At 44.0% G+C, this 13,238-nt stretch overlaps 2 protein-coding genes across 4 annotated transcripts in view; both read right to left on the reverse strand.

Annotated features, from left to right (window-relative positions):
* Window positions 1-13: 13 nt before the first annotated feature.
* Window positions 14-2,907, reverse strand: kcnj11 (potassium inwardly rectifying channel subfamily J member 11). The gene has a single exon (XM_083763732.1). It carries the CDS (start codon window positions 1,593-1,595, stop codon window positions 423-425), a length of 1,173 nt encoding a protein of 390 aa, XP_083619858.1. The 5' UTR covers window positions 1,596-2,907; the 3' UTR covers window positions 14-422.
* Window positions 2,908-3,027: 120 nt separating this feature from the next.
* The window catches only part of abcc8 (ATP-binding cassette, sub-family C (CFTR/MRP), member 8), a 93,727-nt gene continuing 83,516 nt past the window's right edge, over window positions 3,028-13,238 (reverse strand). For all 3 annotated transcript variants that reach the window (XM_083763610.1, XM_083763612.1, XM_083763611.1), the window contains exons 37-39: window positions 7,047-7,180; window positions 5,042-5,104; window positions 3,028-3,876 (exon numbers count right to left, since the gene is read on the reverse strand). In XM_083763610.1, coding sequence (XP_083619736.1) covers window positions 3,739-3,876; window positions 5,042-5,104; window positions 7,047-7,180 — 335 coding nt within the window. In that variant the 3' untranslated portion in view covers window positions 3,028-3,738. The remainder of the gene's footprint in view (window positions 3,877-5,041; window positions 5,105-7,046; window positions 7,181-13,238) is intronic.

The following is a 13,238-nucleotide window of genomic DNA, read 5'->3' on the forward strand; positions in this document are numbered from 1 at the left end:
TAGCAAAGAAACAAACAATTAAATAATATATTTAATGGCTTGGGATATTGCATAAGTCACATATGAGCATGCCATCCAATGTGTGCGTTTTCTTTTAATGGGACACCCTGAGTTAATAGCGTTTTGATACTGCATATATTGTTGGGATAGCAAATTATTATGAAGGTTTATAGTGCAGAATATTGTGTAGGTTCCGTGTAGGCTTTTTTATTATAGGCCATTAGCTATAATAGTGTCCTCACTATTTGCGCAAATAGATATAGAACATGTCGTATTAAAACACATTCTCTAATACAATCAATTTGTTAATTCGAACGTTTTCGAACATTTTTCATTAAAGAAATGTTCACGAACATGGAGCAGATAGATAGCTACATGGCATGCTATGCTATTATAAAAAGCCTTAAGTTTGCTCAACTCGTTTATCCAATAGATGCTGATAATAGTGTACTACTGCGCTGCTTCATGGTTTGGCGCCTTCTCACAGCAGGCCGCAGGGTGGCGCCCTCTTGCAGCTTAAACTGAGCAATGCCTCCACCTTCATCCAGTCTCTTGGCGCTACAGTACGGCGTCGGCACTTTCGCCGTGTTGCCGAATTTGGAGTAGTCCACCGCGTACATGCCGTCCTCCTCATTGACCGTGGGGACAAAGCGCTGTCCCCACAGGATCTCCTCGGAGACATAGGAGGTCCTGGCCTGAGTGGTGATCCCCGTGGTCTCCACCACCCCCTCCAACACCACGATCACCTCCACGTCCTGGTTCAGTAAGTCCGACGCGGACAGGTCGTAAAGGGGACTGTCTCTATTAATCACGTGGCTGATAATGAGGGGGGACACCAGGAAAATGCCACTCGTGTCTATGGGGTTGTCCAGGTGGATGTCTATCTGATCGAGGGGCAACACCTCACCCTCCTGCGTGGTCGTTCGCCTGACCACCTGCATGCGCACGGCGGCGCTGATGATCATGCTCTTCCGCAGGTCTCCCAGGCGGATCATGAAGCACAGCTTGTCGTTGCGCAGCGAGATGACCGCGTGCTTGCTGAAAATGAGCGTCTCGGCGCGCCGGTGTGCCTGCGCCGTCTTCATGAAGATGCAGCCCAGCATGATGGCGTTGATGAGCAGGCCCGCGATGTTCTGTACGATGAGCATCAGGATGGCAGAGGCGCACTCCTCCGTGACCATGCGAGCCCCGAAGCCGATCGTCACCTGGACCTCTATGGAGAACAGGAAGGCGGAGGAGAAGGAGTGGATGTCCGTTACGCACGGGACGAAGTCGTCCCCTTTCTGGTGCAGGTCTCCGTGTCCGAAGGCGATGAGCCACCAGATCATCGCGAACAGGAACCAGCTGCACAGGAACGACATGGTGAAAACAACGAGCGTGTGGAGCCATTTTAAATCCACGACGGTCGTGAAAACGTCCTGCAGGAACCGTCCTTGCTCGCGGATGTTCGTGTGGGCCACATTGCAGGTCCCATTCTTGTCCACGAACCGAGCCTTCCTCGCCGAGGCCTTGAACTTGGGCTGGTGCTGCTGGACATTCTCGGCCAGGTGCGTTAGCAAGTAATCCTCAGGAAGAAGTTGGTTCCTGGACAACATATCGCTCCCATACTATTCACCCAGGAACTTGTTTTGGCTCTGCCCGCGTGACGCGCACAGTCTGAATGTGATCTCTAGCCCATGTGAGCCGTTTACTTGCTCCGGAGCGACAGCTGGAGGCAGGGGAGTTCAGACCGACCCTTCTCGGGGAGTTTCTGGAGGCATGTGTGCAGCCCCTCACGTTGCTCCCGCAGGTCAGGTGCGCGTGCTCCACGGGCGTCCCCGAGGTCCTCATTCAGCACCGCAGCTGTCCCCGTCAGTCACCCAAACCCACGCACAGACAGCGGACACCCACTCTGGTCCCTGACCGACCCGGCAACGGCATGGCCATTAATCATCATCACCACCCCGCCGGCACGCTTGCCGAATGTTCACCGATCAGAGCTGGGTTAAGGTTGTTCACATAATAACGATGCCGGATTATAGGCTTCTTAGTTCTAACCTGTGATTTTATCACCTTGATATGAGAACAGTCCAGACTCCAGAGCAGAGCACTGTGCTGTGCTGTGTGCTGTGCCACTCCAGTGCACATGAGTGCAGCTGACTGGGTAATGTGATACGGTTCTGAGTTCTGACAATGAAATTTCAATGGAAAAGATGGCGCTGTTTTTCTTTTGTGTTGCCAATGGATTCCCAGATTGGACAGCGTGTTGTGCGTTGGGTCCTCCTATCTATCACTATTCATTTCAGACATTAAAGTAAACCCTAAGCCCCATGTGTTAATTTAACAAATATCCTTGGACGAAGCACACATGGACGAAGTAACACTGAGGATTTTAGTGAGTGTCATTCATTGATAATGGGTTGAACATGAACATACTGTGGACCACATGTCCACAGTAAGGCCTACATCTTTACAATAACTTGTTCCAAATTCCAATTATCACTTCACAGAGGTCCATTCATAACACCCCAGTCATTTATAGATAAATAAGCAGATCACTATATGCTTCAGGGTCTTGGTCCGTTACTGGATAGGTAGGTTAATCTCATGTCATTGAAACCTGTAAACTATGGATACTGAAGTGGTTCTCAAAGTGGGTGAGAAGTCCTTGGGGGTATGGGGGTCCCTGGCACAAAATACATTCAGACGGGGGACCTTGGCCAAATAGTAAATACAAATGAAAAGGTTTGGGGACCATCGATATCGCAAAATGTATGAAGTAAAAAAAAAATGCACACTTGTTTGAACTGTGACGTGAGGGGCGCTCTTATCATCATACATCATCATCACATTCCGTGCTCCGCCAAAGAAATCATCACATTCCATGGTACACTACACACAAAGCTGGGCATAGGGGAGGCTAGCGACCCTCAACAATGTCTTTCCTCTATATTAAACAGACAAAATACCACTGTCCCAAGTCAAATCCCCCCCCCCCCAACACCACCACCAAAACAACAACAACATGAAGGGAAAACATGTTTTGAATGATAGTTCAAGTTTTTATTAACAAAGAAATAACACTTTGTATGTACAAATATAATACACGATTAAAAAATAATATAATCCATGGTACAATTGCACTTTGAATGTCTTGCCTTTGTCCTTTCCTTTCTGGCCCTCTGTCCTACAAGCCTAATTCTATACTCTGCAATACGACAGTGTACGCCCGCCAAAAAGATCCACCCAGCGGTGATAGCTTCGGTGGTAGATCCGTCCTTTTTTGGCAAGCGACACCCTTGTGTGACAGAGTATAAATTAAACCAGTGGTTCTCAACCTTCCAGGCCGTAACCCCCCAAAATAATCATATTTGATGAAGGGGAACCACCCTGACAAGCACTTGGAATGTACAGTAGGAGTTGAGGCATTCATTTTAGTTTAGTTACATGGATGAATATTTGGGAAATAGCAGATCTACAAGCTCACAACGCGTCGCTTTGCGAGGTGCTGTGAATTTGTAGATAGGCTTTTTCACAAATATATTATCTTATATTATTTGACGATGTGGCCAATGTTTGACCAGTTTTTGTAGTATAGTTTATTACTTTTGATGCAGTAATGGACCTTTTCTTTTCTTTTTTGAGGTATTAAAAAGGTTTTAAAAGTCCTTAAATTGACCCTTCACTGTCATCTGAGACCCCGTTATGGGCAGTCCCCGGGGACCCGTCCCACAGGTTGAGAACCACTGAATGAAGCTACTATTTGTCAGCGCGCACAAAGGAGGCGAACACGCTGTCGTCCTTCTGTAGCAGGGCCTGGGGGGTGTCGTACTCCAGGATGATCCCTCGCTTCATCACAATCACTAGGTCAGCATTCAGGATGGTGTGAACACGATGCTGCAACAACACACATGTTGTCACTGTACGTTGAACTATTATCATGTTAACCCATTTAGACCTGAGGACGATTCTACAAAATGTCAATCACGACAGTTTTCTGAAAAAAACCTATGTTTCTATATCAGTGGTGCTCAATATTTCATGTCAAGGACCCCAAAAAATGGCCAACGACCTCCATCTGAAAATATATTGTTCCAGTGACAAGATAGAAGCAAAAATATGAGTTAAAAACGTTCGCTCTGAAAGAATATATATATCAAGCTCATAGGGTGGCACTCGGTGCCACGCTATGAGCTTGTAGATGAGCTTGTAGATCTGCAATTTTTCAATAGCTAAGTATAACATAATATCTTTTAAACACCAAAAGGGGTTCCCCACCGCGAATCAGAGAGCCCATGATTTCATAAATATTGAACGATAACGCATCGTTATGCTCATTAGCATAAGGGTCATTCCTACTTCACCATGGGGTGGTTTTTCTTTGTGAAAAAGAACAGATTTTTAAGTAAGTTGTCGGTATCAGCTGAGAACGCGGGAGTCTATCTATCCCCATTACAATGAGCCAGGCGCCCAGGAGATGGATTGTTGAGGTGGAGGGCCACACCTCCCAGCTCCCAATACCCAAGCCGTGCTGCTCGGGATCGAACCCATGACCTTGACCTTGTGGTCCAAAGGCAATAGCTCACTTTAATATCAGCTTTTATGTTCAGCTATAGTGACACTATCATACAAGTATATAGGAAGGGAACTTCCTATAAATGGGATTTATGGGTTCCTGTTGACTTCAGGTTTTTTATTGGGTTATTTTTGTATTCCATGACATATTACATACTTATGTATACCGGTAAGCAGAAGATGAAATTAAGGTCATTCTCATTTCACTGGACACATCTTACAACCTTGCTTTGCTTTAATGCATGCACACCCTCTAAATATATAACAGGTTATGCAGTGCTAGTGATTCTGGGCCACTTAATGTTGTTTCTCGTCTAGAATTATGATGGCAGCTAATCTGAAATGCCCCTGAGACTCTGGTAACACGTGCTTCAATTTACTACAACGACATCTGCAGAATGAAGGTCAGTGCTCCTTAAAGGTAACCAGAGAGAGAGAGAGAGAGAGAGACACTGCAGTAACCACTGTGTGTTAGGGAGATACTCACTGCTATGGTAACCACTGTGCGATCAGCAAAGGCAGTCATCACCACTTTCTGCAGGATACTCTCCTGTAGGGAAGAATGCATAAAAGGGGAAGATTCAATAAAACAAACAGAAAACAATTCTGAAAGGGGAATCCCATGCAAAGCTAGACATTTCAATATAGTATGACGGTCTTTCACGCACGCACGCACGCACACACGCACGCACACATGCACGCACGCAGACAGACAGCCCCACAGTATATATACTGTATACACTGTAAACTGTTAGAAGTGTCATCATTGTGTCACTGCTATGTTTGACAGTAGAACAGCTTTACTGCAAAAGTGTGTATGTTCAGAATAATGTAACAGACCCGTGCTGAGATAGAAAAGGTGATATTGGTTGTTGTAGTTCTAAACCCATCCTTCATGCAGAGATAAAGGTCTTACTTGAAGATGACAAGGACCCCTTGACTTGCCAGCCACTATATAGGACCTCTCTGTCTAGGATGTTACTCTTCAAGCTCTCCTTATCTTGTCAGAACTAACTGCTTCATCTCCTGCATGAAAAGCTCAGCTCATTATAGCCTGAGGGGCCTATAGTGCCACCGTGCGTGCGTGCGTGTGTGTGCGCGTGTGTGTGTGTGTGTGCGTGTGTCAATGGTTGCATTAGGCTGGTAATATAATTCCCCCCAGACATCCTGGTTGCCTGGATGGTTAAAAAAAGAAAGAAAAAACAACAATGATTGCAATTCACAATGCACTGTATACCAATACTTGTAAGCCCTGTAGTCAAGCATCTTGGCGCGTTAGCGCGTTTGTTAAGCAATGTAATGTCAAGCAATAGTGTCACTCATGGCATGCACTGACCTTTGATATGACTATATTTAATATGAATGTAAAGTAAACTGTATAATCATGCCGGACATTCTGGCTGCCGCCAGCCTTAGCATGACCTCTGGTGTGTGTGTGTGTGTGTGTGTGTGTGTGTGTGTGTGTGTGTGTGTGTGTGTGTGTGTGTGTGTGTGTGTGTGTGTCAATGGTTGCATTAGGCCGGTAATATAATTCCCTCCAGACATCCTGGATGCCTGGATGGTAAAAAAATGGACACACAACGATTGCAATGACTGTGTGTGTGTGTGTGTGTGTGTGTGTGTGTGTGTGTGTGTGTGTGTGTGTGTGTGTGTGTGTGTGTGTGTGTGTGTGTGTGTGTGTGTGTGTGTGTGTGTGTGTGTGTGTGTGCGTGCGTGCGTGCGTGCGTGCGTGCGTGTCAGTATGCATAAATGAAGTAACTGAAGTGGGAAGCAATTATTTGCTTACACTGTCTGTCTCCCTTCAGGCGTTCTTGGACTGACTGGAGCTGAGAGCTGCAAATGCCTGCACTATAAATGTGCATGTATAATGTATAAATGGATTCGTAATTCAAGCCTCTTTTTCTTCCTTCAAGATCTCACCTTTCTTTGCAGCTTCCGATTATCTAATTATTTTGCAGGTTAGTAGTTAAGTGGTGGTCAACGATGCTACTGTTTGTCATGTCTACAGACAAAACTCCTTGTGACCTTGTTACAGTGCTGGACTGAGACAAAAATTCAGCCCGGACATTCTCACGGCATTTGGCCCAGACTGGCCCCATACAAATACTTGAAATACAAGCCCTTAACACCACCACATTTACAGTACAACATAAAATGATACACAACCAACAGACAACTAATTTAACATTTGGCCCAGACCGGCCCACCAGAGGGTACTGGTCACTCAGCATTTCTCTCTCCATAACCCTTTGACTCTTTTCGATACATTTACTGTATGTTCCTTACTGACTCTACCTGGCTATAATCTACACATTCTATACTGTAGACTATAGTTGTTTAATTAGCATTTTTATCGTTTCCCCCCGTACACCTATTGTGGAGTGTGTAGTCAACCATGTGTCTCCTCTTGATATACACATGTGAAGTTACCAGATGCTTCTTTTCACCTGACAGTGAGAACACAACATTTACTACATAAGACACACACTCACTGTGGCCATATCTATAGATGCAGTGGCTTCATCCATGATGAGGATGCTGCTCTTCCTCACGAAGGCCCTGGCCAGACAGAACAGCTGTCTCTGACCCTGACTGAAGTTCTCTCCTCCCTCGGTCACCATGGCATCTAATGGAACACAAAGAACCAGCACAAATAAAGGATCCAGCTGTGTCCACCACTGAATACAAACACTTTTTCTTTCTCGCAATTGTGAACTTATGCAGTAATCTATATATAATTGTGACCTAATATATCTCTGAATTGTGAGACTTATTCTGGCAATTGGGATTTGTATAGCAGAATTTTAGAGTGTTCTCCCATTTGTGATAGGCATGTGATAGGCATCTGTGAGAAATAAAACTGATACATAAAATATGAATTGTAATGAGGAAAAATCCCTCACAATTCAGCCATTTTTTATTTTAGTTCATGGTGAATGAACCTCCATATTTGCCACGGCGCATGGCAGTACGAAGGCAATCAAATCAACTCATTTGTATAACCCAGTCATGCGGTTCACCGGTAAGGAGGGCCATGGTACCGTGCAACAGACAGCCACGGAATTGATACCGTAAGATATCCGGGCTGACTGTATTTTATTTTTGTTGCATTTAGCCGATGCTTTTTAGTTTTAAGCATACCGGTAAACAAAGTAATTACTTAGTAACTTAACTTGTAATTATACAAGCAAGAGAGATTAATGAGCACTGTCTGTCCCTCTATAAAAAATATAAAATAAAGGCGAAAGCCAAAGGAAAAACATAAAAAAAACAATTTGATTAATTAGACAGCTGTGGGCCTGGGCCATGGCTTAATGGTCCAGGCACCTTGGCTGGTAATCCAGTCTGGCAGTGTGCCACGGGTTTGACTCCCGATGCCGACGGCCTTTATTGCATGTCACCCGCCCATCTCTCTCCCCATTTCCTGTCAGCCTACTGTCTGTCCCTCTATACAAAAATATTAAATAAAGGCGAAAGCCACAAAAAAAACAATTTGATTAATTAGACAGCTGTGTGGGCAATTCAAAATGCCCCTTCCATCAGAAGTGGGATGCATTCAATGTGTTTGTCATTGTAATACACTGTAAGCATTTATTGATTGTCCACTGTACAAATCATTAAGTGACAACCAGCCTCCTGCCACACATACGCTACATTAGCTAAATGAGAGGACAAAATTAATGATGATGATCGATCATGGCTCTATAGGCTCGTCAGACTCAACCTCACTACTCCCTCCTTTCTTTTTCAATAGTTGTTAGTTTCTCGCTTCTTGATACAGTAGATGCCAGTTTCTTCTATGCAGATATAGGTTGGCTACTTGTTCACGTTTCTGTTATTTAGATTTAGATTGTTTTCTTGACCACAAAAGTTTCAAATATCTTTTGAGAATACTAGGTTCATTGTTCATTCTAGTTTCTCTGAGGCAGTACTTGTTCTTTCTGCGCTCTACTTGTGTGACTAATCAAACGCAGCACGCGGAGCGGCGGAGTCAGTTCAGTCAGTCAACCTCAAGGGAAGTTCTTGCTTGCTCAAAGGCCCATACTATGCTCAAGGGGTTAACATGCTGCATTACTATGTGGGAGTATACGTGTGTGCAAGTCTCTCACGTCATTCGCTGATGCGGCAGTCAGCTGACTAAGTGGGCAGGCTACTTAAGCTCACTAGACTCCATGCTCTTCCTGCCTTCCTCTGCTCATGGTTCCCCAGTTGTATGCGATGTTTTCTGTTCCTCGTGGTTATTGCTGCTGCCTTTGCTGTCCGCGTGTGCAGCTACTGCTGCTTAAATTATGCTTCTCAGCTTCTGTCCATGCTGTGATAAGGGCCTGCAGGTTGTATGCACAATATTAAGTTTGATATGAGTCTGCTAATGCTGCTGAGCTCGATTATGTGGCTTCATCAAGCTTCATAATAGCCTGTTCTGGTAATTAAGCCGGATGCACAGACAGACAGTGCTGCAGCTTCTATTGTAATGTGGTACGTGTCTAGTGTCTACAGTCAAAGCCACGCTTTCATTTTGCTGATGTTTTGCCAAGTCAGCTCAGGTGCAGTGTTTGTCCCCTCCAGCTATGGGTCCTCAACTCATGTGCAGTGGTTGCCACATGCGCTTTTATAAGCAACTTTGGGCTTGTTTTCTGTAGTTAATCGTTGTTCTGGGGTTCTGTCATAGATCCAAATGACCTCGTCCATGAAATGTATTGTTTCAAGTCATTGTAGTCATTAAGGTATATATATTGTAAACTAAGTTCTCACGTGGTGAGTCCTAGGTATGGGAAGGTTCTACACCTAGTTGCTTTCTTTCTCAAGATCTGGCAACTCTGCTGCCTGTTTGTCTCCAGTTTCATTAATTTTGAAGCAAGACTTCAGTCACACTCTGCTTACTCTAGTATTACTTAACACTTTTTATATGTGCTTTGAAAGTATTGCCGTGAGTTAACTACCTCAATGGAAATCTCTATAGATTTGGTGCTTTACTGCTTTGTAGCCATGTGGTTGTTGAGGTTTCCTCATTGCCATGAGGGTTTGTTCATGCTAAACTAATGCTAAAGCTAGCACCCTTTCTCCATGATTTATTATGTTTCAGTTTTGAATTTATATGTGGCATAGTTATTATTCTTAAAGTTTTCCATGTTTCCATTCAGGACAGTATCATAACATAAGTTATTGTTAATTCATCTCAATCGATTCAGTTATGTGCAGTGTCATATTAAAGTAGGTTAAGATTGCAAATTGCATTTGCAGTAATCTCATGTCAAGTGTCATAGCCTTCTGTCTAGTTTATTTACTCCTGTAAGATTTGTTTCTAGCTGTTTATTTTGGATGTATTTCTTAATGGGCATTTAATTAGTGCTTCCTCTGTCGTGGTATCATGTCTCAGCTTCTCTATACGGGTTGAGCTGTCTTGGAGAAGAGCTGAAAGCCTTAACAAACTGCTGCCTCCGTCCGCCCCTCAAGCCTATCTAGCTGTCGGTCTAGTCTCTCTAGTGTATACCCTCCTCACCTTCTTTGAGGTCAGAAGTTCAGATCAATATATACGTACACGTATATAGCGTCTTGTCACCGTGCGTCCCATTGCCCATTTGTCACTTTTAATGTCTCAGATTCATATTGTATGTTCTGTTGATCAGTCCTTGAGTGGGATTAGGTAATGGCAGTTGCTTCGTGGGACTGAAGATGTTTCAGAAGGTGGTAGGTTAGCAGCTCGCTGCGTTGCTTCATTTCTGCACAGCTAACATCCACTGCCAGGAGCTCTAAATTGAACTCGTAAGCAATAATTCATCACTTATCCGTGAGAGGATCCGGGTTGAAGGAAGGCAGCCATAGACTATGTCTATGTTCGCAGAAAGCTTGGCTTCCGTGTCGCAGTGCTTGTGCGACCTATCGGTTGTGGTTTCCCCGGTGCAGTCTTGGGATTGTACTCTGCCAGTTGTATTCAGATCAGTAATTGATTTGATGTCGCTCAGTGCCACTATAGTATTGAGTAACAGCATTAGGAAAATGTATCCAAGTGTAACCCTAACCCTAACCTTAACCCAACAGGATAATTATGTCATAGGTATCCTCTGCACTCGGCACCAATGGTCGGAATGGAGTAAGTCCCTGCGTCATACTAGCGTCACGTCCAGGGGCTGTACGTGTACATCAATCTGCTCACTCTACTGAAACAAGAGTTAGGCTCCTGCCCTCGGGCCTCATGACTCGGCAAGGCTGTTTTCTGCCCATCTTAGTTATTGCAACTAATGGCATTGGATGACAGTAATCAATTCATAGTTAATTGCATATATGTTATCAATCAACCGTAGCCTTTGTCATTGCTTCTTCATAGAAGCTGTTTAGCGCTGTGTTAAATTAATTAATTATATTAATTAATTATTAATAATATTTAATACAAAAAAGTGGCTATTCAGGACAGGCACATATATAGGCATGCTTTCTCTCAAAGCATATCATGTTTTATCTGTTATCTGTGGCTCATTCGTTCATCAGGTCATGAACCCCAGATGATCTTTTGGTCCTAAGCTTTCTTTCAGCTCAATCACAGATGTCCCGGGTCGCTCAGTCAGGAGATTCACCAATGCTTCTTCAGCCGGTGTGGGCCGGTTGGGTTTCTTCGAAAGTGATGGTTCTAGTATCTAGCGAAGAAGTAAGTCCATCACCATCACCCATGTGCAGGCTGCAGCGCTGTCGATCCTGCACCATTATTTATAGATTGCTTGCATGGGTCATCTCATCTTAGTTCTGGAGAGTGGTATCGAACAGTTCTCGGGTCTGCATGACATGAAGCTTAACTTCTTTAAAGCTCAGAATCAATTGCTCAAAGGCCGCTTGAGAGCATATGCCGCTCATTTAAGTTAATTCATAAAGGGTCTCAATCAGGTCCTCCATGCTGGCCTACTTGAAGTGCCTAAAAGAATGCACAAAAAGAGGCAGCTTTTTGCTTCTACGGCCCAACGGCCTGGAATAAACTTCCATTCGAGCTCAGACACGCACCCTCTGTAGACTCACAATGCGCTGTCAAGCTACTTTAGAGCCAAGTGTGCCCGGACCACTAAGTCAACATGGTCAAATGTATTTTGATCAAACAGAGTCTTTCTCAGTCTTTCATTTGTCCACAAAAAAAAAAAAAAAAAAAACAATCTTTTGTTTTTAAAGATATGTCACTCTGACACTGTAACATAGGTTTTTGGAGTTTCACTACAGAAATCAAGAACTGTGCAAGATTAACCATGCATATTAATGAATTATTATATTTCATGATACAGAATGAGATTATGTACTTCTCAAAGTGGGGTCCTTGACTGGGTTGTCCCCAAAATAATGAATATAGCATTCAAATCTGCTATAGACCAGCAATTGACATGGATAGACAATGATTCCACTTGTATTATAAGGAGAGACATTCAGAAGCAGCTTGGACTCCTCATGCATAGAAGGAGGCATGATGTCAGTCCGCTGCCCCCCCAGGTTGGCAGAGGAAGTTTAGCGCCCAGGATTACATTACATAATTGGCACTGGCTGAAAAGAAAACTAGGTTACAAATCAACGATTGCGGCAACCACACTCTGCAATTTTTTTAAATTGCGAATTTTCTAGTTTATTTCATGTTCTTATATTCAATTTTGTTCTTGCCATTGTTCTATCATTTTAACCACTTGTGTTTTATTGTATTATATTTTTGTGTCCTGCCCTGTGAAGCACTTTGAGCTGCATTTATGGATGAAAGGTGCTATACAAATAAAGTTTATTATTATTATCACTTGGGTGTTTAAATAGTTTAGGATTAAGATCTAAGGCTTCTCTTTAAGTATTGGTATCTCGGCTCGTGGGTGTGGGAAGTCTCTCCGTGCTTAGGATCCCCTATTCACTCTTTAATTCATTCAGTCAGGATGAAGTATAAGTAACTCTGTCTCTGCTCGTGTCTTTTAGTTCTACATTGGGCAACCTGCTCCGGCTGCGTTCCGGATTCCGTAAGGTGGCGTAAGCCCTGCTTAATCGGCTATCGGTCTCCTCAGCACATTCCCTGGCTACTCCCGATTCTACTGCCACGCTGATGCACCAGTCGCCACCTGAAACTCAGGCCATGGTCCTCATCTGCCCATGAATCATCATCATGTGCATCTAATCGGAAGAGCTTTCAGTTGTTTATTCAGGATGTAATGAGTGCAAGTGCTGTATTCGATCAGGAATGGTAATCTTATTACCTTCATATACGGTGGTCGCTGGGGGTAGTTCAATTGGTGGCATGCCACAAGCTAATGTTAATAATGGTTCGTTGATGTTCCTCTACAGTGGCATTAAAGGAACATCGGGGTAATTGTGGTTTCCTCACTCTGGCGTTAGAGGAACGTTGGGGTAACATAAATGGTTGAACTACATGTAAGATCTGTGAAATAGTTCAGGTAAGCCTCACGGCTATGGCATGCGCCATAGTTACACGCAGCTCACGTGTATCCGTGCAGGATCCAGAAATGCATAGCTTGCACTCTCGAGTCACTATCGAGTGGGACATCTGCCCGGATGTGTATCGGTTGAGAATTCCCGTAGGCTGATGGCGTTTCCTCATAAGGAACGTCGGCGTAATTGGGCCAATGGTGTGTCCTCATACTGGCAGTAGAGGAACATTGGCGTTGCACTACACGTAAGCCCTGCGAAAGCAGCGTAGAATATTCCTCTATAGTGGCATA

Source organism: Protomyctophum parallelum, assembly GCF_964188405.1.
Source record: "Protomyctophum parallelum genome assembly, chromosome: 4".
In the NCBI taxonomy this organism is placed as follows: Eukaryota; Metazoa; Chordata; class Actinopteri; order Myctophiformes; family Myctophidae; genus Protomyctophum; species Protomyctophum parallelum.

Coding starts and splice junctions, on each gene's coding strand:
- kcnj11 (XM_083763732.1), bottom strand. CDS start 1,595: ATGTTGTCCAGGAACCAACTTCTTCCTGAGGATTACTTGCTAACGCAC.